This window comes from Neltuma alba, unplaced genomic scaffold, assembly GCF_004799145.2.
Source record: "Neltuma alba isolate B1F8T4 unplaced genomic scaffold, ASM479914v2 tig00012155_pilon, whole genome shotgun sequence".
NCBI lineage: Eukaryota > Viridiplantae > Streptophyta > Magnoliopsida > Fabales > Fabaceae > Neltuma > Neltuma alba.
The window spans coordinates 123,949-150,594 of record NW_021636703.1 but is presented as its reverse complement, the minus strand read 5'-3'; the positions used below and the strand labels follow the sequence as shown (position 1 = coordinate 150,594).

The 26,646-nt window shown below is 34.3% G+C and overlaps 1 protein-coding gene across 1 annotated transcript; it reads right to left on the bottom strand.

Moving 5' to 3' along the window:
- Positions 1-2,643: 2,643 nt before the first annotated feature.
- On the bottom strand, positions 2,644-26,039 carry LOC114723830 (uncharacterized). The gene is made up of 7 exons (XM_028910069.1): positions 25,988-26,039; positions 25,372-25,890; positions 24,754-25,285; positions 23,452-24,224; positions 21,666-22,883; positions 19,915-21,566; positions 2,644-2,823 (listed from the first exon to the last, which is right to left on the bottom strand). The coding sequence occupies exons 1-7, from the start codon at positions 26,037-26,039 to the stop codon at positions 2,644-2,646; spliced, it is 4,926 nt and encodes a 1,641-aa protein (XP_028765902.1).
- Positions 26,040-26,646: the final 607 nt, after the last annotated feature.

Below are 26,646 nucleotides of genomic sequence, written 5' to 3'. Positions count from 1 at the left end.
TTGTTCTGCATTAGCACACAACCCAAACCCTTTAGTGACGCATCGGTGTAAAGAACATAAGGTACTCCGGGGATTAGAAGAGTAAGCATTGGAGTTGTAGTCAACTTGGTCTTCAGCTCTTGGAACGCTGATTCACATTTCTCCGTCCAAACAAACGGTTGATCCTTCTTGGTTAACTTAGTCAATGGCATTGCAATCTGAGAAAAGCCTTGGATGAACCTCAATAGTATCCAGCTAATCCCACAAAACTCCGCACCTCAGTTACCGATCTAGGGACTTCCCACTTAAGTACCGCGTCCACCTTGTTAGGATCCACTGCTACTCTTGAGCTGACACCACATGACCCAAGAACTTCACTTCTTTTAGCCAAAACTCGCACTTTGACAGCTTAGCATACAACTGGTGATCCCTCAATATCCGTAGTGCGATGTGAAGATGCTCTCGATGTTCCTCCTCACTTCTAGAATAAATCAGAATGTCATTGATGAATACTACCACAAATCTGTCCAAATAAGGTCGGAAGATCCGATTCATGTAGTCCATAAAGACAGCTGGAGCATTTGTCAGTCCAAAAGGCATCACCAAAAACTCATAATGTCCGTAATGAGTTCGAAAGGCCATTTTCGCAATGTCCTCTGCTCGTACCCTCAACTGATGGTATCCTGATCTCAGATCAATCTTAGAGAAAACTGATGCTCCGACTAATTGGTCCAATAGGTCATCAATTCTAGGCAACGGGTACTTGTTCTTGATTGTGACCTTGTTCAACTGTCGGTAGTCGATACACAGCCTCAAGCTACCATCTTTCTTCCTCACAAACAAAACCGGCGATCCCCACAGTGACACACTCGGTCGGATAAGTCCCTTTTCTAGCAATTCTTCTAGCTGCTTTTTCAACTCGACCAATTCTGAAGGAGACATTCTATAGGGAGCCTTGGAGATTGGGGTGGTTCCCGGAACCAACTCGATGGAGAACTCTACTTCTCGCTCTGGAGGTAGTCCTGCAACCTCATCCGAAAACACTTCGGGGTAGTCCCTCACCACAGCTATCTGTTCAATTCCTCCTGCCTCATCCTCACTAATTGAAAAGAAGACAATGAAGGCCTGGCACCCTTTCCTCACCGCCTTCTCTACTTGAGCAGCTGACAACAAAACTGGACCACTTGACATCTCAGCACATAAGGCACCTACCGGAATTGTCACCAATCTCCTTTTACAATCAAGGATTGCTCCATTGGCCATTAACCAGTTCATGCCAATAATCACGTCGATATCTTTCAGAGGTAGACAAAACAAATCTATTGTAGAATCTCGATTCTCAAACTGAAGTGCAAGCTCTAGACACGCTCTTCCAGTTACGACAGTGACTCCAACAGGAGTAGACACTCTTAAGTCATAAGGTAGCTCAACCACAGGCAAGCTCAACTTCTGAGCACAGTCCACAGAAATAAAGGAGTGCGTAGCACCCAAGTCAAACAAAGCAGAAATAACATGTCCCTCAAGTAGAATGTTACCTCGAATCAAGTTTGGAGATGCAGAAGCCTCCTCATTTGTCATCGCATAGACACGTCCTGGAACAATAGAACGGCCAGCTTGAGGTGTCGGCTGACTCTCTGGACAGTTTCTGGCAATATGTCCCCACCGGTGGCATCGAAAGCACTCCTAGTATTGCCCCGCATGCCTACCCCCGCATCTGGGGCACGGTCCAGTAACACTCGGGGTGGTCACTGATGAATCTCGACGGGAGCCCTGTCCCCTGCCAGCTTGATTGTTTGGATTCTGGCGCCTTTGCATAAAGCCCCTCTGAGCGTTCATCCTCTGATTCTGCCCTTGGTTCCTGTTTCTCCCTGAGCTGCTCGAGCTCCCAGAGCTGTATTGACTCCTCTTCCCCACTCCTCCTGTAGGACCAGGATAACAGACTGCTCTAGCTTGATTCTCAGCCCTCTTTGCCTCTACCACCTCTCTTGTCCTTCTAGCCGCAACCCGCAGCTTCACACACATCTCCTCAAAGGTCTTGACCTCTAACAAGGCCAACTGCTGTTTCAACTCCGGCCTTGCACAGTTCATCAATTGTTGAGCTAACCAGAGTGAATGATCTTCCGTCTGCCTGGGCACATACTTTGCCAAATCTATAAACCTTGTGATAAACTGATCCTCGTGCATCTCGCCCTGCTTCAAGGAGTAGAATAGGAATTGCTTTTCCATTCGCAACTCCTTCGGAAAGAAGTGATCATAGAACATCCGCTTGAAGGTATCCCAGTCCAACTGAGATATATCAGAAGGTCTTGCACTATCCCACCAATGCCTTGCTTGCTCCACCAGATAGGTAACCGCCACTTGTACCTTGAGCGGGGAAAGACAAGGAACAGCAGTAAAGATTGTCTCCATCCGCTCAATCCACTTCTCTGCATCTGACTGTTCCAAACTTCCCTTGAACTGCGGAAGATCATGACGATGCACCTCTCTCCATACCTTGGTGATGTCATTCAGTAGCGGAGGGTAAATCACTCCCTCTGAAGTATCTCCTCCTTGGCTAGCTGCTCGATACTCCTCCCTCTGAGGTAAATCTCCAGCTCGATCACCACCTCTAAACCCCCTTCCTCCTTCTCCTTGTGCCTCCATGGTCACCTCATTCTCTCGGTCCTATTGATTGACCAACTCTTGGTGCTTCCTTGTGAAGTCTTCTTCAAACTTCCTCAACCTTTCATCCACCACCGCTGTCATCATCTCCCTCATTTGTCTCAGAAAAGCCTCATTCTCTTGAGGCGGTCCATTACCGGCTGGATCTGTTTGACGTGTCCGTACCATCCTTCCTCTCCCCAACTAAGGATGGAAACCCTCATTAGTAAAGAAGAAAGGAAACACAAAACAAAGAGGGAAGGTATGTATGAAGTATGTATATTGCCATTAGGAAAAGAAACAATTTCAAAGAAACAAACCGGCTTTGAATACCAATTTGTAAGACCCTTTAACCTCAAAACATTATAACTCGTCACAAAACCACTACTATGGTAGAAAAGGAAATCTGTTAAAATAAGCTACCATAGTAGAAGGAAAATTTCATATTTTTAGAAATTGACTTTCAAACTCGGGTCAACCCGTAATCCGTTGCATGCAACTAAAATCATTCATTCATATCCACTGGGCCTCCGAGCCTCCAGCCCGGGTAACAAAACACATCTACATCAGCCCACATAAATAGTTTCCAACAACATAAATCAAAGTTCTACAAACAATAGAAAAGGCCTCCGGCCAATTACAAGTGAGAAGATACACTTCCTCTGGTTTACCATAAAGCCGGGCAATCAAAATATTTTCAAAAGTAGTCCTAATTGTGGCAATATATACTAGCCATACATATACCAGTGCTAGAGGCCTAAAGCTAACCAAGCTCAAGCCTCTGCGTCTCTTCCCGATGGCCCTCGCCGAGAACCTTCACCTGAAAACATTGTAAACCACGGGTGAGACAAAGTCCCAGTAACCAACCTTTCCAATACTAGGTACTACTAAATAGTGCTCGTGAGGTGTCAAGTGGGGCAGTTTACAAATAATATGATAACAAGATAGCCACAACAAGTTATGCAAGTGCAATGATGCAATCCCATCAACCAAATCCCTCACTTCGGGGATTTTCAGGAGCCGAACCCGGCCTATCCCTCACTATGGGGGACGTAAGGAGCCATAAAAGGCCTATCCCTCACTCTGGGAGACGTAGGGAGCCAAAAGGCCTATCCCTCACTATGGGGGACGTACTAAGCCAACCATCATGCATTAATGGAGGCCTTACCACGTGGTAGTAACTATCAAAAACTCTCACCAATTCCCGAATCATGCATCATGCTCAAATCATAATCAAATAGTAATTGAACATCTCATAAGAACTTCATTCAGTGGCATATCCTGCACAATTTCAAGATTTCATTCATCATCAATCAAACCCCACAAGACGGTTTTCCCTTTTTATATACAACATATAGTTTGAACACAATTACTACTTGGAGCACAAAACACAAATCTACTCACAATACCACAGAAGCAAGTACTAAGGATTGGAAAGTGGTTACCTCTCGCCTGAGCAAGGAATAACAAACCGACAATGTGGCCCCGTGCACCACCAAGACTCACAACCGGTCTACACAAGCACACAAACACACAACCATCATATATTAGCTTTCAAACTAATAATATGGTCAAAACAACACTTGGGGACACAAAATTCCTATCTCCCACCAAAACTCTACCCAACTCAAAGGATATATCTATCAAGGCAACACTCCAAAGTCATACTAATCCATTAAACCTTAATTCCTTTCCAAACATCAATTAAAATTCATAACCTCAAGGACCCACTATAGGAATTCTATACCCAAACATCCCATTCGAGCAATTAAGGTTCCAACAACAAATCTAAACCGATTAAACATCCAATTTAACCCTCCTTAACATAACCCAATTCACAAAACTCAGAATCAACCTCTACATTGTCATCCTCAATCCCAAATCATCTATTTCCATAAACCCTAACTCCAAAAATTCAAGATTCTTTAAATCCAAGAAAACTACACCGATTAAAAACTTAGACTAACCCAAAGCAAGCAATTAAACTCAAAACAATCGGTCAAAAACCTCAGTTCCATCACAACTTAGAAAATCCTAGGGTTCCACTAAAAATCCTCAGAAATTCCAAAAAAGAAAGTAAATTAGAGGTTAAAGTCACTTACTTGAGATAATGGATCCTTAGAAATGCCCCTCCAAGCCAAAATTCGAAACCCTAGCAGAGCTCCTCTCTCCTCCTTCAGATTTTCTAATTTTCGCACACTGAACCCCTCCCGCGACTATATAGATTCGGGACCTTTCGCCGCGGCGAACTCTAATCTTCGCCGCGGCGAACTAATCCCGAGAGGGATTACTCGCCTGAAAACCCCACTTCGCCGCAGCGAACTCCAATATTCGCCGCGGCGAAAGCTTCCCGAAAGGAAACTCTCGCTCGCCTAGAAAACCTTCGCCACGGCTTACCCCTACCTTCGCCGCGGCGAGACCTTCCCGAGAGGGAAACCTCGCTCACCTGAACAACTTCGCCGCGGCGTCCCCAAGACTTCGCCGCGGCCAAACCTTCCCGAGAAGACACTCCCCTCTAAAACTCCTTGTGTGCCGCGGCAAACATACCCTGTGAGGGGTACGTCCACCTATTCCTCCAACATACCTCAAATTCAACCCAAACACCAAGATCAAGATTAAATTGCTAATCTATCTTCAAAATCAACCCAAAAGAGGCTATTAAAACCTGATAAAACTTAGGATGTTACAGTTGAAATCAATCTTCTCTTGAGCTTTTCAAAAGCCTTCATACACTCTTCACTAAAGTTGAAAGAGGTGTCTTTTTCGAGTAATTGTGAAAAGTGCTTTGAAATTTTGGAGAAGTCTTTGATGAACCACTAATAGAATCCAACATGGCCCAAAAAACTTCCCATAGCTTTGACATTAGGAAAGTAGTTCAATCACTAAAGTTTTAGCCTTATCAACATTTACCCTTTTTAGAAGCTTTTATTCCCAAGAAATATGCCGTCAATAACCATAAAATGAAAACCTCTCCCAATTCAACACCAAATTTGTCCCTTCACATCTCTTCAACACTCTATTCAAGTTTATCAAATGCTCCTTAAATGATGCACTCAATACCAAGAGGTCATCCATGAACACTTTCACTATGTCCTAAATCATACTAATGAATATACTCAACATACATCTCTGGAAGGTGGCAGATGTATTGCACAACCCAAAAGGCATCCTTCTATTAAAGGCAAAAGTGCCATAAAAACAAGTGAATGTCATTTTCTATTGATCTTTAAGAGCACTTTATTATATTTTGAATACCCATCTAAAAAGTAGAAGAACACATTGCCAGCCAATCAATCTAAAATTGATCTATGAAAAGAAGAGGGAATTAACTTCATTAGCCATTGCACTCCATTGACTATTCATTGTATCCATTTACAAGATTTCACAATTGAATAATTTAAGGAAGAATTTCAATTAGGTCCCACCCAAGTGAATCAAATACAGAAAAGTTCCTTGAAATCATGAAATTATTCTGAAGTCCCAAGGGACCTTTTTGCAATAAATTTTATTTTTTTAATTACCAAATTACCTTTCTGTTTTTTTTAAGTTTGTATTGACAACTGAAAGAGCAGTGATTGGCAACTTAGGGTGCAAGGATTGACAACTATCGCGGCTAGTTTGTCAAACCTACCGTGATAGTTGTCAATTCTTGCACCCTAAGTTGCCAACCACTGCTCTTTCAGTTGTCAATACAAACTTAAAAAAAAAAGAATAATTGAAAAGTCATTCTTTCAAGACATTTATGACACTTTATTATTCACTATATTTTGTTAGCTAATCATTATTCTTATCTAGCAAATGACAACACATTTTAACAAATTTCACGTTTAAATAATTTAGTTTAAAAGGCCACTCTTTTAGGATATTTGCGTCGCTTCATTAAATTATCTTGAAATGAAATTTAATAAATAACAAATGAAGTGTTGTAACCAACTGTTGTTTGAATATTTGAAGCTTGATAGTTATTTTATACATTATGTGGCAGTGGCACTATCTTAACCAAATTGTTTGTGGCTCAATGGATATAACATTTTTAGAATCCAAGAATAGAAACCCACATTTACCATTCACCCCAAGAAATCCTAATTGCCCACAGGGTGGCCATTGGCGTTTAAGTTCCAGCCGCCTATGAGGGTTGCTGGTGGCAGCAGTGGAGGTGATTGGCTGACGTGATTTTTTTCCCACTTCTTAAGGGGCAATATTGTGAAAATACTAACATTTCAAAATTCCAATTAATGCTTGATATTTGACTTGGGGGATTCACTCTCTCGGTTCTTGCATTGCTATCTCAAATGACACAATCTTAACACTTTCTTCTCTCTCTCTTTCCTTCAGCTTCTGCTGTTAGCTATGGGCATGAACGGAAATCAAGGATACGAATGAATGAATTACATATTTTGGAACCTAATATTGCTTCTAGCTCCAGTTAATTGGTCCTAAATTTATAATGGTGCATCTTGTACAAGACATTGATTTTAATCAGTCATTCAGTTTCTTCTCACAACTAACCTTCTCAACTAATCATTCATACATGACCTAAACAAAGTTGTGGCCGCTGCATAGGTAAAACGAAATAATTGTACTTAGCATAGGAAGCCTAAATAATTAATACCAACTTTTAGAAAAATGGTCTCACAATAATAAAAATTAATGCTAATTGAACTAAAAATGTTTAAAATCCCAATTAGAGAAGCAATCAAGAGAAAATAACTTTTTGAATGCCCAGGCTACCACATTACCTACATTGCACATTGAATTTTGAAACTATCATGTTAGTCAAAATATCAAAAGATCTCGCAAGGCACACCAATTTACTATAATATACTCCATAAGTTTATGAAGTATAACCATAAGAGAGGAGTGAGTCTAGCACTACTCAGTATAGAACAGTGCATGCGGGGGAAAAAGGGTAAAGGTGCGCACAAGAGGTTTTCAAGAACATTTTAAGGAGGAAAATTAAATATCATCAAAATCAAACAATCACAAAAGTCAGTTTCCACAGGCTTCCAACTACAATTGCACTATCACATCCACATCTCACATTCTGCGGTGGAGAATAACTGTCTCGCCTAATATCGCATATATGCGATTCAACGCCACAAGCATAAAACAACGTCAATATTAGATATAATTGTGATGATAAATTATTTTACATTGATCTCTAATTGATATATTTTGACTTGCAGCGTGAGTGTATTACATTTGAAAGGTAGTAAAGAATCCAATAACTTTCATGAATATTAAAAAGAAATTGTAAAAAAAAAGAGAGAGAGAAGTGGATTGGCCTTTTGCCTTAAAAAATTAAAAGGAAAATAAAATTCTAAGAACAACATAAAATAAAACAAAATAAATTTGGAACAGTTCAAAATAAGGTTGACTATGCTCTGATCCAATCACTTTATTCTATTAAATTCAATAAATTAAGAATCTTATACTTGATATTAAATTCCCTTCAAATGCGTGCTTACTAGTATTATAAATTCCATAAAACACGCGAGTTAGTTATTTTTTTCCTGATATTTATATAAGTGGGTGGCTTTATCTAGATTTTAGTTGTGGCTTTTACATGGTCAATATATAAATGTGGAGCTTTTAATTAATATTTCTACTGTCCATATCTGGTATTAACGGACATACCTCATTTAATGGCATTAAATAACCCAAACTAATTAATTCAATTAAAGTTGAACTAGTAGAATATATCTGGACATCAAAATGACATTTGTACCCCTCTCCTTTTCTCATATATAGTAAGTTAAGAACTAATGAAATGCAGCAAGTTAGTTGAAGAAAGTGAAACACAGATTTGAGCCATTATGAGTAACATTGCAGCTCTTCGCTTTGCCTTCCTTCTCCTCTTTGCCATGGCTTATGTATCTCAAGTTGTCTTGGTTAGTCCACTTTTTCATTCTAGTCTTTATGTTTAATTATTTGTTGATTTATTATTTCATATAATAAGGCATAAATGGCTCTGGTTAGATGGCTAACATACAATCCCCACCACATTTTGTTTATATGAAACTTGAATTTTCATTTTTGAATTATTATAATCTGACTAATCATTGAAGTGTTAAAAATATTGATTCACAATTTAATACTGTGATTCTGAATGAACTAGAAATCAATTAGAACTAGTAATATAGGTTGGGCTCACAATGGAAATTAGATCTAGTGAAATAGATTAGTCTTTCATAATATGGTAAACTTAGGTTTGAATCATTGTTAAGAGAGGTGCCTAATGCCCGACAGTATCTCGAACAGAATTACCTCTACCTGTGCCTATTGAAAAAATAAAATAAAAGTAATCTAGGTTGGGTTCAACAAGACGTAACCAATCAACTAGCCAAAACAATGGCAAATCCGGTTGGCTCATTTTCAGCCAACCTAATTTAATGCGAGCTTCTCAAATGTTTTTTTTTTAAAAAAACAAATTGAATGAACTATAAAAAAAATTGCGTATAATTTAATCGTTTTGATGTGAGCTTTTTCAGCTTGTTTGCTTAACCTCTGGCTTCAATGCGCTAGCTCATTTTTCTCACAATTTTTTAATTTTTAATTAAAAGTTAAAGTATACATTTGGTCCTTTAACTTTGTGTAAAGCAAGGAACAAAAAACCGGACCGGATATTGAACCAGTTGAGGAAGTGGGTTAAGGGTTAATGGGTTAGACTGAGGTCGGACCGGATCAAACCGGTCATATTAAAATAATATAATTTAATTGACAATAACAAAACATAACAATATTAATAATCATTTGTAACAAAATATGAGAAAATAAAATAATAGTTTAGTTACAACAAATAACAAAATAACTGAAAATATTATATTTGATATAAAAATATTGGATAATAAAATTTTTTAAATCAAAATAATATTTAAAAATATGCCTAGATGGCATAAGGATTGCATGTGTAATATATTAAAAAAACTCATTGGTCTCTTTTTCCTTTGCCAGATGTTCTTTTATATATATATATATATATATATATTATTACATAATATTCTATTTACATGTCATGAAAGAAAAAAAATTAAATCAAATATCAGGTTTTGGAAAGACGTTCTTTTTTTTTTATATATATTATTACATAATATTCTATTTACATGTCATGAGAGAGAAAAAAATAAATCAAATATCAGGCTTTGGAAAAACGAAAAAGGGAGAGAAAAAGTTATTCTAAGTCTGCAAAGTAGAACCTATACATACATAGGGTCATTAACACTCTGCACCAACCTTTTCAGTTTTCACTTTGATATTATCCAAGACCAAGACATGATAGCCTTCGTTCTCCTCTCTCTCTGTTTTTTTTAGAATTATGCTCTAGCATTTTTCTCTTCTTCCTCCGCCTCTCTCCGAAAAACTCACCAGCTCTCTCTGAAAAACTCACTTCTTCGATGGATTTCAGTAAGCAAAACACAGCACAGAGGTGGCTCTCTACGGAAACAATCAGCAAGCTACTCTCCTTTTTTGTCTCTCCCTCTGGTTCTGGTCTTCCTCCTCTTTGCTTTCATATGTTTTTGTCAAATCTAAAATTTTTTACTGTCACTCTCCTCCTTTTTCTCTTCTTCCTCTCTGGAACATGAAAAAAAGAAGAAACCGGACAAACCACTTCAACCGGCAGTTACCCGGTTTAAAACCGGTTTGTTACCGGTTCATTTCATATCCGGTCTAATAAGCAAACCAGACCAGACTGAAGACCGGTTCACCGGTTTTCCGGTTGAACCGGCCGGTCCGGTCCGGTTTTTTTACCTTGGTGTAAAGTTTTAATTTATTCTCTTAACTTTAAAAAGTATACTTTTAATCATTTAATCCCAAAATTGTTAGTCTTAAATGATGATTTTTTGTAGCAATCATGGTTGTTTTGAATATTAAACTTAATATATTAGTATTTAGTAATGTTTTATCAGCATTCAAGAACTCAATATCATTATTTTTTGTTAACACTTTTAGGATTAAATGATTAAAATTTTACTTTTTAAAGTTAACAGATTAAAAGAAACATTGTGTAAAGTTACAGGACTAAAAATATCTTTAGCCTTTATTTTAATACTTGTTTTATTTTAGGAACTTTCTTCATGTTTGATTCCTCATTTTTATTAATTTATCATTTTTGTATGCGTAAAGAAATTATGTAAAATATAATTGTGTTGTGTTTGTATATATAGAATTATAGACCCATTTTGGAATCCATTTAATTGGTCTTGCTTGGTTCAGCTATATTTTTATTTTTTTTGGGGGCTAATCAAATCATAATTCTTCACTGGTTGAATCAACTTATTTGATCTGATTCTCAGAATAGTAATCTCATCCTTCTCAGTTAAACACTATTTAATCAGCTGGTTATGTCTTCTTCCTTTTTTTTCTCCCTCTTTTCCCTTTTCTTAATTAAACATGGATATTTTAATTCAATTTTATGTGTTTCGAACATTCAAAATTAAGTAATTGATTTTTTTAACGAAATAATCCATTTTCTCGTGCTTAGAATTCAACTTAATTGAATTCTTAAAATAAATTCAAAGTACGAGACACACATAATAGTGAGAAATTGATAATGAAAATATGAAATAGAATAGAACAATTTGTTTTGTATTTAATAAATATTTCAATTTTCTATTTGTTGTACATTAAAAAAGGAATCACTCTTATTCTTCTTACCAACCATTTGTAACAATTCCGGACTTTTTTTTTTTATTTCATTTTCATCTTATGAGCTCAGAGTAATTTTATTTTCCCTTTCTCTATTATCATAATTTTCAGGCTGGTGGAGAAGGATCACTTCGCCCAGAACGTATGTATGCTAACGCTATTCAATTTTAATTTTACTTCCCAAATTCATAATATTATTAAGGGTGAACTATACAAAAGCCATGAACTTTATGTCATGCATAAATGACCTTCCTAATATTTAAAATTTTACAATAAACCTGACTTTTATATTTATGAAAATAACTCACATACTATTATTTTGTTCATCATTTATATATCTGTAAATGGATTAAAGTTTAAGAGATTTATCTGCATATAATTTAAAGTTTGAAGGAGTTATATGCATAGAAACAAAATAAACTTCAAGGGGGTGCAAAACTGATATACTCCTCCGGTCCTTATTATAAGACCCAATTTGACTTTTTATTTGGTCATAATTATAAGACCCAATCCATTTTGTCTCTTATATTTATGCATTTTTTTTTCAAGATAATCCTTCTAATAATGATAGTTTTAGCCAATATACTTAATTAGCAAGGATATTTTAGGAATGACAACACTTATTTATTATAAATAACCAACTTAACTTACTTCCTTAATCTCCTCAAATAAGTCAATTGGGTCTTATAATTAGGACCGGAGGAGTATTAGAGATATCTGCATAAATGGGGTTAATTAGTAAGTTTGAAGGTTAAGGGAGATGCTAATACATGATTCAGACTTTGGGGAAGGTTTATGTAATTTGACATATTTTTAATCATATATCTTCATATCAAGATCGTACTCTTTCAGTCCTTAATATAAAATCTAATTTAAGATTTGATATTAATAGTCCTATATATAAGACTTATTTTACATGTTTATCAATTTTTTTTCAAAGTAACCCTATCGATATTTCCTTAACAATAATCAAGTAAGAAAGGGAGGGAGAGAATTAAGAAAAATGATTAGGGTATTTTAAAAAAAATATCGCAATAACTAATTTAATTAACATTTTTAGTCTACTCAAATTAGTTTATTATATCGTATATTAATGACTGGAGAAGTAATTAGTTTTGATCGATTATATATTAATGATGCGCAAAATTCTAATTAATTGATTTTCATTCAACAGAATGTCCAAGTGCATGCAGTTATCGTTGTTCAAAGACTTCCCACAGAAACAGATGTTTGTTCTACTGCAACTTATGTTGCAAGAAATGTCTGTGTGTACCATCAGGAACGTATGGTCACAAAGAAGAGTGTCCATGCTACAACAACTGGATGAGCAAACATGGAAAACCCAAGTGCCCGTAATTAATAAGTGTTCTTAATTATCGCCAATTTCCCAAAATAAATATTGTGAACTTTAAATATGTTACTCATGTAGCGTAGTATTGCTTCTTTATAATAAAAGTTTAGGGCTTATTTGACTATGTTTTTTTTTTTTTGTAGTAATAGCTTTATAAAATCGTTTTTGTAAAACAAGTTTAGACAATAAAAAAATTTTATATTTGGATGATTATTCTAAAAAGTTGCATTCGAAAAAAAAAAAAAAACTTAAAATTATTTTGAAACCAACCTGAAAAATTAAGAGATGACAAGAGAGAGGGTGAAGACTGTAGCAATAATGGAGAATTGGAGGAATCAGAAAAAGTGAAAAAAGCAGAATAAAGAAATAGAAAACATGTAGTTATTTTTAATTTTTTTTATTTTGTAAAACGAATTTTTTAACAAACATTTAATTTAAAATCAACCATCAAGCAAGTTTTTTTTTTTTGGCTTTTAGACAAAAATTTTTTCCAAAACAAGAAATAAAGCAATGCCTTAGTTTATATAGGGTGAAATAGTTACTACATGCTTCGAGGATATTCTAAGGTTAGGGAATTTTTCTGAATTAAATTTGAATTATTTTATAACTAATTTGTATATATTTAAAAAAATTATTACCTACAATATTAAATATAAGAGTTACCCTGTGTTTGGTATTAGCCATGAGGGGATTGGAGAAGAGGAAAAATTTTAGTGAGCTTAATTTGAAAAATTGCATAAGTACTGAGGTTGTGAAATTTTGATAAATAAAAGAATAAGAAAAAATTAATTAAAAGTTTAACTCCACTTCTTTAATATTTTAAGTCGTGCTTATTCAAATTTTTGCTCCTATCCCCTGCCTTCGGCCGATTCCCTCATGCCAAATAGAGACAAGGGTTTGTTTTGATTTTAAACATAAGATCTGAATTAATTTTATCTTCCAAATTTATAATTTTTTTTTTAACTACCTATATTGATAGCACGTAGTAAGAAGATTTCCATTAAGAGTAGCTACAGTGCATAGAAAATATATTTTAATAAAAATTACATACATTTATAACAAATAACTAATAATGTTATCTCAAATATGTTGTCGCAAATGATATTATTACTTTGACTAAATTTTTTTCTTATTTTATTATTTCAAATAATACTTTTTTCTTCTTAAACTCTGATGCCCGTTTTATAAAATGGTCGGTTTGTTATACTGTGTCTTTTTTTTATTTTTAAATGTGTTATTGACAAGATACTAAAAACCGAACTTTCGTGAAAAACAAACAGTCAATTACTGGAGATTAAAACGAATTAAAATCTAATGAGATGGCTCATGAGTAAATCAGTTATTTTGTTCCATTATGATATTTTAAATATTTTTTAATTTTTTTGACCAGGTAAATATTTTTATTTGAAATTCAGGAAAAAATGGAAGTTATAGTAACCATAATGACAAAAATTAGGGAATTATCTATATGAAATGCGTTTATTCTTGTTAAAAAAAAGGTGAAAAATAAATTTCATAGGAACTGTATGCATTGGAAGCAGTTATCAAATTTATCGGGATGTCATGAGATCTAAATAAGATTTATTAATTATATTTTTTAGTAAACTATATATTTTATCTTAATTAAGATAGTTGAGTGCTGCCGCATGGTGCGTTCTGCTTGGACGTCTGCCCTAGATATGATAGAGGATAGGTTATGACTTTTTTTAAAAGATTTTTATTTGAAATTTAGAAAATACATGGGAATTTATAATAACCATGAAGAGAAACATTAGGGAATTATTTATATGAAATGTAAAAAATAAACTACATAGGAATTATATGCATGGTAAGTACCATGACTAAATAGTGCATATTTTTAGTACATAACATGTTAAATATGCCCAAGGAAATTACAACGCTATAATCGTGGGATGGCAGCTGCGTAGACCTGGGAGTTATTAATTATTTTTTAAGTAAACTAAATACTCTTCTAGTCCTTAATATATGACCTAATTATTAAGTTAATTTTGGTTTTAAATATAAGATCTATTTATCATATTTATTAATTTTTTCTAAATTACCTTCATAGATACTCCCTCAATTATAATCAAGTAAGTGAAGGAGGAAAGATATTAAAAAAAATGATTATAACATTTTTTTAAAAATATATCATATTTTTTATAATTAACTAATTTACTTAATTTTTTTAATTTAATCAAATTAGTTAAATAAATCTTATATTAAAAATCAGAGAAATATTTTATTTTAAACAAGAGGGCTGAACGATGTCATATGTGAGATTGGAGGACGGCCGCATGGTGCCTTCTATTTGCACATTTGCCGAGGACCCTACTTTTATAAATGGGATAGATAGATGGGTAGATAAATACCTTTTATCTTTTATATAAAAAATAGATTTGACATTTAATCTAATTTTAAATATAAAACCCTATATTATTATTTTTTTTATTTATATATTTTTTTAAAGTAGTTTTTTGTTTTTATAGTAACTGCACATATTAAATATACATAGAAAACTTAGGTCAAGTATCTTGAGTCTATTAGGTCCAGTCAACCAATCAAACATTGCGACCTAAATCATTTTTACATATCAGCACTTAACCCTAAAAGTTCTGTTAAACCGCCGTTAGCCTAATTAAACCCCTTTTCTACCCCACATGGTTTCAACCCGGAAGAGAAATTCCTGAGTTCATCCATGGCAGCAGAGCTCTTATTCACCATCGGAACACCACCGTCTCTCTTCTCCCCAGCATTTACCCGACTCACTACTTTTCAGACTGGACGCTCTCGAGAAACTCTTGGTTGCCAGTGACGGGTTCGTACTCGCCGGTTTTCGATTGTCCTTCCATAATCTCATTGCTGAGAAATCTAGCGCAGACTGAGCAAGAACAGAGTATCCTTTGCATCGCCCATTTAAATGGCTTCCACTATTCCTTTAGGTTCCAAGCTGGGCAAAGGCAACGGAGTGGTCATGATTCAAAAGGTTTGAGGATAGTAGAGATCATCTTAGAGAGGTGAGGAGAGAGAGAGCATCACTGTGGAAGTGGGAGAGAACCATCAATAGATGAATGTTTTGCTTCTGGACTAGTGCGATTTGCACAAAAAAATAGGTGTCGTAAACGTGGCTGGGGAAGAAAGAGAATAAGTCATGGACTCATGGTTCAAAGTCCCAGCAGCGGAGAAGACGAAATTTGTTTAGATACCGAGCGGGGCATTTTGATGGAATCTTTGGGTTAAGTGCTACAGTGTCAATATTATATAATCCAGGTGGCAATATTTGATTGGTTGACTGGACCTAATGGATCTAAAGCACTTGACCTAAGTTTTGCCTTAAATGTTTCGTCAAATAATAATTATAGTTAATATATATGATTAATAAGAATATTTTTAAAAAAACAACATATACTTATTACAAATAACTAACTTTAATTAGTTTTTTAATCTATTTAAATTAGTCAACTAATTTTTAAATTAAGGACTGAAATTAATAAATAATACTCCTCTAGTCCTTAATATAGGACCTAATTCTTGAATTGGTTTTGGTCCTAAATATAAGACTTATTTCTCATATTTATTAATTTTCTCTAAATAACCCTTATGGATACTCCCTCAACCATAATCAAGTAAAAGAGGGAGAGGGGTACTAAGAAAAATGATTATGGTGTTTTAGAAAAAATATATCACATTTCTTATAATTAACTAACTTACCTAACTTCCTTAATCTAATCAAATTAGTTAAATGAGTCTTATATTAAGGATCGGAAGAGTAGATAGATAAATAGGCTAAAACACACACTCTTACAAAGTTGGAGTTACGTTTTTAGCACCTGATCTTGTTGGCCGAACTGTATAGAAGTTAACTACTGAAACAATCCTGGACCAAAAAAAAAAAACTACTGAAACAATCCACGTTCAAAATCTAATAATGACAACATCATCATTTTTCTCTTTTGCCTTAACAAGTTAGAAATAAAACAAAATAAAATTTGAAAATTTGAAAATTTAAAAATTGAATATGCTCTGATCCAATCACCTTGCGCTCTAAGATTCTGTTAAATTGAGTAAATTAAGATTCTCATTCTGGATGTTAAATTTCCTTCAAATCCGTGCCACATCACTCATTAAACGCGCAAGTAGTTATTTTCATTTTTCTCTAATATTTATATAATGAATGGGTGGCTTTATCCGGCTTTTTACACTGGCTTTTACATGATCAATATAAAAAAATGTCACTTTCAATTAATATGTTTTTTTCTATATCCGCTAGCATTAACAAACCTGCCTCATTTGATGGCATTAAATAACGCAAACTCAATTAATTTAATTAGTATAGAACTAGCAGTACATATCTGCGCATTAAAATGACATTTATACCCCTCTCCTTTCTTATATATAATAAGCTATGAAATTATATCAAGTGCAATTAGTAAGTTGAAGAGAGTGAAACATAGATTTGAGGCATCATGAGTAACGTTGCAAGTCTTCGTTTTGTCTTCCTTCTCCTCATGGCCATGGCCTATGTATCTCAAGTTGCCTTCGTGAGTCCACTTTTCTATTACAGTCTCTATTTTTATTTATTTATTTATTTCATCTAATAAGGTGTAAATGGATTTGGTTAGCTCTCTAACCTAATTCTCACAACATTTTGTTTACATGAAACTTCAATTCTCATCTAATAATTGAATTGATGAAAAGATTGATTCACAATTTAATACTCCTCTTGTCATAAATATAAGACTCCTTTCATAATATAAAGTGCACTACAAAAACGGTTTTATATTTAAAACCGGAGGAATATTATGATTCTGAATGAACTATAAATCAGTCAAAGCAAGCAATATAAAATAGGTTTTGGCCCAAGGGTGAAAACAAATCAAGTGGCCTGTCAGAAGTCTATTGCCTGGCATGTATTTGGCCGTGCCTAACCTGGCCTATTTTCCAAATGAAGTAGGCTCAGGCCTATTTAAAGACCTGTTTAATTTAATAGGCCAGACTTATACTCTTTGATAAGCCTATTAAGCCTATTAGGCTAGCGTGGGCCTGTTATAAATTTATAATTATAATATATGAGAAAATTAGTTAATAATACTATTGTTAATATGCTACTTTAATTTATTTTTTAATTTTAACGTATAGTTAATGGCTTAATGCTTCCATGGATTTTGAAGTTTAGTTGACAAGGGAAGATAAAAATATAATTTAAAATAATAATATCAATAAATACTATGATCTTTAAATTTTGAAAATATAAATAAAATAGGAAAGAAAAATTTTGTTCCAAGAATGATAAATTAATTAACTTACGTGTTATGATAATTAAATTATGATACCCTATTTATTCATTGTAAAATTAATAGTCTTTTCTCTTTATTTATCTGTCTTGATTTTAATTTTCATTTTGTACTTAAATGTAGTCTTGTTCCAAATTTTATCATACAATTAGAATTAGTTTTCAATAAAATCTTTGTAAATTGTAATTAAGATTTAAAATAGTATTTATGACACTAAAATTTAAATAAAAGACAAGACTAAATTTTTTTAAAAAAACACAAGCTTTTTAACAAGACTCAGGCCAGGCTAGACCTTTATACAAGCCAAGTTCAGGTTAAAGAATAAGTCTGTAACAGACCACGGACCAGACTCATGTCAATAAACTATAAAACAGGTTTGGCCTGTTAAGAACAAGGTCTAGCCTAGTCTGGCCTATTTTCACAATCTGGCCACAGAAATGACAATTTGGGTTGGCAAAATAATAGCCTCGTGAATGTTGGCTTTTTCATTCTGCCTCCCAAACTTGTGGTTTGACTGGCTGACTCATTTTTCTTCAATTTTTTATTTATTTTTTATTTTAGTACTTGTTCTATTTTAGCAACTTATTTCATGTTTGATTCCTCATTTCTATTTTAGCAACTTATCAATTTTATATATAAAGAGAAATTATATGTAAAACATAATATATGTTTATATATACAAATTCTTAGTTAATTTAATTAATTTTATGAAAAATATAAGAAAAACTTGAATTTAGTTTATAAAAATTTTACTTTAATTTGAAAATTAAAAATATTTTTAAAAAATGGAAGTTCGCAATTGCGGATGACTTGTATTACCACCTTTACTTCAATCTGATGAACGGTAAATTTTTGTGTGTGGAGATACATTTGGAATCAATTTAATTGGTCTTGATTGGTTCAGCTATATTTTTTTTTTATTTTGGGATAATCAATTTTCTCTGTTAACTGAAGTGGAACCACGATCTGAAGTTAAAAAAACAAAAATAGAGCCAAGATCAAATCATATCGTAATTCTTCAATAGTTGAATCAGTGAATTTGATCTGATTCTCAAAATAGTGACTTCATCCTTGTCAGTTAACCTAACTAATTAATCAGCTGGTTATGTCTTTTTTCTTTTTCATCTATTGATTAAATATGGATGTTTTAATTCAATTTTCTAAATTAAGTAACTGATTTTTTCTACGAAAATAATCTATTTTGTTGTGTTTAGAATTTAACTAATAATAGTTCGAAGTCATTATCCTAAACAGTTGTGAAAGTACGCATAATAATGAATAACTAGATTTCTCCCCCGTGCGTTGCACGGGAAGTGATATTCTGAGAAGTATCAACCATAAAAGCAATTGAAAATGGAAAAGTATGAATTGAAGCATGAGGTAATATTCACATTTTGTAAAATCGAAAAAGATTTAATGTCATAATGAAAGAAATTAAGATAACAAACAACAATAACTTCATCCTGTCACTATAGCGTCTCTTTTAAAATCAAAGAGTAATAATTTTGACACAGGCAGTGGAGGTTTAATCACCCAATAAAAAAGGACACATGGCGACCCAATCAGCGACCATATTTGCTTTCCTGTGAATCAATCCATTGAATAAGATAATTTGTAATTTGATTTTTCATATGTAGAATATCTATTGTTTGAAACTTTTAATGTAATGAATTGCGTCATAGGTTAGGAAATAAATGAAGAACCTTTTTTTTAATCATTAACAACAAAGGTAAGGAAAGTAGTTTGATCAACTTGGGAGAAAGCACTATTCACATTAGTTTCTAAAAATTCTTAGTAGGTGTCATTGACTTACACTTAGGTTGAGATACATGACTGGTAGTGGAATAGTGTCATCTCCAGCTGATCATCTTGGAAAGATGTTGTAGCCATCACTGTAGAAATATGCAAAAGAAATTAATGAATGTAAGATATAAAGTACATAATTTCAATCAAGTAGAAAGGCATTTAGAGTTAACAATGAATCACATGTATGGGATAAATTACCAATGAGCTCCACACAATGTTTTGAAATATTTCTCTATAGACCACATTCATCGTCTTGTTGGTTGGCTTTTTCTCTGAATCAAGTATTAGAATTTTGATGCCATCCATAGATCTAACTCTTGACAGAGCAACATATAACTGGCCATGTGTGAAGACAGGTCTAGGAAGGTATAGGCCAACATTGGTCATTGATGGTCCTTGACTCTTGTTGATTGTCATAGCAAATGATAGGATGATGGGAAATTGCCTTCTTATCAATGTGAATGGTAGTTTAGATTCTGATGGATTCATATCCATTCGATGGATCAAAACTTCTTGACCTTGACTTGTGCCATTGAGAGCGATTGCTTTAATAAAGTGTTTACCAAGAAATGTGATCCTCAGTCTTGTGCCATTACAGAGTCCTGCAGCCTGATCTATATTTCTCATGAGCATTATAGGAACTCCTACTTTCAAGGCAAGTCTATGTGGAGGTAAGCCAGAGCATTTTATTGTGTTCAAGAATTCTGTTGTATACAACTCTTGGAATGAGGTGTTGCCTTGATCAACAATACTAACAGAATCAGAGCTAAAATATTCAACAACTTCAGTAGGTAGTAAGGAACACATATAATCGTTAATTTGCTCAACAACTTCAATTGTTGGTGCCAGAATAGCTCTATTAGTTAGATATGTTGAATCAGTCAAATGATCTAATAGATCAGGATATGTGGCATGCACAATTGATTGAAGATGATCATGAGAATCTAGAATTAGAAGATCATTTGGGATTTCTATCTCTGCCATGCCATCATGAGGCAATCCAATCTGGCCATCACCGATGTCTAAAAGCCAATTTGAAAATTGTTGTAACCTTGAATCATATGTGGATGAACTTGTAGATAACCGCATGTTTTTTGTAAGTTGGAATAACTTGCAATGACACCATAAATGAGAAAAGTTGATGCATGAATTGATGACATCCGCACGACTACCTTTCGGGATCACAGGCAATATTTGTCGGAAGTCTCCTCCCATGACAATACATTTGCCTCCAAAGGGATGGTTGCACTTCATAATATCTTTAAAGGTCCGATCAACAGCTTCTATACAAAAACGTTTGACCATTGGAGCTTCGTCCCAAATAATCAACTTTGCGAATTTGATGAGGTCGCACAATGGTGAATTTTGTGATATGTTACATGTGGAGTCTTCATTAATATCAATTGGAATTGCTAATCTTGAATGTGCAGTTCTACCTGATGGTAATAAGGTTGCAGCTATTCCACTGGATGCCACATTGATCACTATTCCACCTTGAGCTCTAACTGATGCAGTGAGTGCTTTCCATAAGAAAGTTTTTCCTGTACCACCAAAACCATACACAAAAAAGAACTCATCATTTGGATGGTTCATTGCATTCATTACTTGCTGGAATATAGTATTCTGCTCATCTGTCAGTAATGCTACCAATCTATCCGCTTCTCTCTGACACATATCTCTGTCAAAGTTTAATTCTTGAAGGACCAAATGATTCCTGATATCAAAATACTCGGTAGATATTGCCGTTGGCATTAATGGGTAATCATGGAGAGATTTGCCATTTATCTGTAGCAACTTCTCAATCTCAATCAAGCATGCCTGTTGCTTGTCATCATCACTTATGTTTAAATCTGTTTCATTCAATCAATAGTAATGTTATAAATTGAAGAAGACAAAACAAACTTTATGTTTATGAAAATTGCATAGAAGTATTTTGTAGTTGAATTTACCTGCAGACCTAGGGTTATTTCGAGGTACGTAGAACATGTCCTCAGATAAGAGATTTTTTGTTTGTTCCCATATCAGGTGTGGTTGTGATATGCAATGACATAGTAGCATGGACACAAAGAATCTCCTGAGATAACATCCTGTAGCCCAAAATGATGCTTCCTTTATTGTGTCAATGAACTCTTGATCATCATGAATTAATCCAAGAGCATAGCAAGCAGATCGAAAAGTTGGGTAGACAACATTATCTACAGTTCTTATCTGCTCATAACTGTGAGGTCCCTTTACTTTTGTCAATAGTACTCTAAGGTAGTATATTTCACCTTGAGAGGGCGATGCATGTGCTAACCTCCCAACCGCAAATCCCTTTTCTCTAAACTTCCAAATTCTTTTTTGCTTGTTAAAAGTATAATATTGTGGAAACTCAACATATGTCAAAGTCCTGGCAAATGGATCATCTAAATTTCGTTCCATCCATGCAAGAAACATTGATTCCTTAATTCTGGGTCTGTGAACTAATGAGCTAACTGATTCCTTGTCTAAATAGAAAACAGCCTGTTGATCCTGTAAGTGAAAACTCAAGCGCTCTACAGAGGGATATCTATGATGGATATCAAATGAAAAAATACGCCATGCACCTTCACAGGAAGAAATGTACCTGCAGTTCAAATAATGAGAGATCTCGTCGAAACCATTGTTTCCATTGTCATAGTGATCATTGTTGTATATGCCAGCAACAACTCGATCGTTTCCTTTACTAACATACTTGAACAAATATTTTATTGCAGTTGATTGATTTGTTTTCTCAACATTAATGTGGACATGAAATAGCTTCAGCAAAGTGGCATTGTAAGGAACAACATATCTATTATCCAATGGAATACCCTTCCTATTAACAGTCTTTCCATCGTTTCTTCTCCTATATGTAGGGTAACCCTCCTCGTCTATCGAGGTTTGGTTAACAAATTTTTTGAGAAAGTACTTAGAGCATTTCCCATTTTTCATGCAAGGAGATCTCTTGTTAGAAGCTCCACACGGTCCATGGATCATGTAATTGCTGACAAGATCATATAGTAATGGATCTCTCTCTTTATCTGGTATTTCTGCAGATATCATTTTGTCTACATCATCAGGAGTGTTTGGTTTATCAGAAGGATCTAGAAATAGAATAATATGAGCATGTGGCAAACCTCTCTTCTGAAATTCAATAGTATAAATTTCTGCAGGAGGAAAACGTAATTATTATTTAATGTTTAAGAAAGTCATTTTGTCATATCACAATTTGGTTAGGCAACTCAACTAAAAGCATAATTTTGTGTATAATGATTGAAAGTATGCATGCAAATTTTAAGTATATTTATGCATGTTTGTATAATGCATTTAAATGTTACTTTATTCTACTTAGTCAAAAGTTATTCTACCTTGATAAAAGTTGGGAAACAAATTCTACTGTGACAAACACATGATAAAATAATAAAAATAAAAGCTTAGAAAAAGTTTTTATGGTAACCCGCTACTTCCTAACTTGAATAAATAAAATAAACATAGTTCTTATGAATATATTTAAATTAAAAGTCAATATATTAACACAAGGAGAAAAAAGGCAATCTGCATTACTCAATATATAAAATGAGACGCATGATTTTAAGTAACAAAAGTATTGCAAACAGTATAGTGAGGACCAATTGTAATAGTAAATTTATTTATGAATTTCAATTAACTATGCTATGATAGTAGATTGGCAAAATATATAGAAAATAACACACCGATAGGAGGATTAAATATTACCTGCTCTTACTTTTCCAAAATTTTTTTGTTCCTTAATGATTTTCATTAACGCTTCAAGCTTCAGCTTGAATATTCTGCATAATATGTCTAGTCGATCAGCTGGATTTAATTTATGCCTGTTGCAGAATCTCTTTACTTCTGGCCATGCTGGATTGTATGTGAAAGTTAAAAATAAGTTAGGATAACCAGTAAATTTGCATAGTGCCATTGCATCTTGATAGTTTTGTACCATATATCGGGCTCCCCCAGTAAATGAGGATGGAAGTATAATCCTTTTTCCTGTGCGAGATGGATCTGTCTCACCCCTGGTGAGTGCATTAGTGAGACCTCTGTACATGTCCACCCGTAGCTCTTTTTGATGATTACGGATATAATTGAGTCTTTCACTCTCTACCATTGTATATCCGTCAACAATGAATTGTTGAAGTAGCCTTTTGGAGTGTAGCAAAACAGACTGCTCATTATTTCTATCCATCAATCTAAAAGATAGGTACTCCCGTGGGGTTAGAGTCTTCCTCTTTTTAGTCTGAGTAAGAGTGGTTTCACGATGTTTAATGGTTGAATCATATCCATTATTTCCATAGTGAAAAATAATAGGATATTGCAGGGGAATGTATGCTTTGTGCAATTCATCAATTCTTTGCAATGCTCCAGCTCTTTTCTCAACAATTATGTCTCGTTTGAAATATGATCTATCAAAGTCTCCAACCAGTAAAGCAGCAACCTCAGATGCTGTTGGCATATCATAGACCCTATCACTGTGATCTGAATTCCTAATGAGACGAATATTGACATTAGAATGCTGGTCACGCTTGAGAATTTAGATGCCATCGATAACTAATGACAAGGCCATTGTGTTTGTCAAGACAATCCTTTATTTCTTGTGTAATTCCTTGATCAATTGCAGACCTATGACAATGCTTGCTGAACAGAAGAGTTAGTGTTGTTAGTAAGAACACAAATAATGTTTCACAAAAGAAGTCCCAATGTCTAAACAATGTTTAAGTAGCAATGATAACGGCAAACTGATTTTTCTTTTGAGAAAGTTAGTATCACATTTTATGGATCACTTATGCGGAGATAGTTCGGCCTTAATTTATTGGGACATTTAAATCTAAGGCAATATCAATAATAATTTCATTGCTTATTATTAATTCATGCGATGTTTTTTATATGTACAGTACAAATATTAAGGCTGACAAAGTATATTATTGATAAGGACTGCAATAATTTATTAGAAATTATGATTAGAAATTCAAGCTAATGATATAGACATTAAATAAAGTTATAAGTTGGTCATACCTGACAACGGATATTCTGTTAGATATTTCATTTTCAGTATCATATATATAGAGCTGAGAGTAGACTGGCTGAGATCCTTCAGGAGGTAGCAAGCTTCCTAGTAAGTGGTAATTCTGACCAGACATAACGAAAGAATAGGGACCTGCTCCAGTGTTATTAATAGAATGGTTTATCTTTCCACCCATTGAAGTGAAACAGAACATGTTATTGTATGCCCTTATATTTGACAAAAAACGCTTTGATTGTGGGTTATCTTTGTCAAAGAAAAGTTTACGAAATGTTTCTGGTGGAGGCTGCATAAGAGGAACCAATATTTTGCCATGGCAGCAACAAATAGAGAACAAAGGATATTCATTGGAAGGAGCTCTCTTAAGCCTTTCGTTAAACCACATCAAAGCACCATAATAATGGCACACATAATCTGCATCACCTTCATCAATATAGCCTTCTGTGGATAGATCGACGTTATCGTAATCATTTATATCTACGACGTCAACCTCACAATCTGAGTCACCATTCGCTTCATCTTCGTCTGCAAATTTAAAATAAAAAGAATTAATTCTCACATATGAATAATTTAGTGAGAGAAAGATACCCATAAATATATGAAATTATAACCTGCACCAACAGCATTATCAAGCTTGGGAGAAAGGTTAGTTGCTAAATTGGTAATGTTGCAAAGTCTGGAACAATTCACAGTAGCCGTGCTACCATTGTGTCTCAAATACGATAAATCTGCTGGCTGCTGAGTGTTTTGTTCAATTGTTCTGTCACAGATACCTGGATGTTGTGGTTTACTTACTCCTCCATAATCTGTGATATCTTTGGATGCAATCCTCGTTGAAGTTGTCATGGCTGAAGTGGAGCTTCCACGAAGTTGGGTAGAAAGTTTCGCTTGATAAGTAGGTGCAATATAGGCAGAGGTACTTCCGAAATGAGTGGATTGTTCTAACTGATCAGTGCTGTTGAGATAGCCATATATATTAGCATGACCACTTTGTCTTTTACCATGTGCAGATTCCGATATTCCTTCCATAACTGCTGAGGATACAGATTTCTTTCTTTTCGTTTGAATATAAATATCCACGGGAGAACTTTCAATGACATCATGGTGTTGTGCAGCATGAGTACTGCTTCCTGTAATTACAGAAAATGAAAGTATTTGTGAAATAAAAACAATACAGTAAAGCAAGGTCACTATGATGACTTTCAGGAGAGAGATGGATTGTCTAACCTTCAGGCCGAGACGCTGTAGTGCAACCAACATTCTTCCTTATCCTTCCCATGTATAGTGTTAAGATGAAAGAAGTACGTTCAAGTGTATTAATCAAGATATGAGAATAGGATATAAAAGACATGGAAAGGATGGAAATCAGAAAGTTACTTCGTTAGTTGACATTGGCGAAACGTCTTTCAATGCATGGGCAATATTGACTTCAATAGCCACAGGAGACAAGTTACTTATGGCGCACATGGGAAAAGTACTATAATACAATTTTGGATACACAGTAGGTTATTTTTCTGTTTGCCAACTGGGAACAACCCACGTCATTTAAAGGGTTATGAAGATTCGAGGTGCAATTAAAAGATGGGAGTCAGAAGGTCTGCTGAGCAGTATATAATACTTAAGTAACACTGGTTTTATTTTTTGTCGCCAGCATTTAATGTTTCTCGGAAAATGTTCAGGTGGGAATGTATTTATGAGTATTACCTCCCTAGAAATATTTAGTTGTAATTGATAGTTGATTAATTTATTCTATTTGACTCTTCAACTTACCCGTCACGGAACAAAAAGTTATTGTGTTCATTAACAATTTTGTTGATACATATGAAAGTATTTTTATTTTAATTTATGGAAGATGAAGTAAAATATAGACAATACAAGAGCGAGAA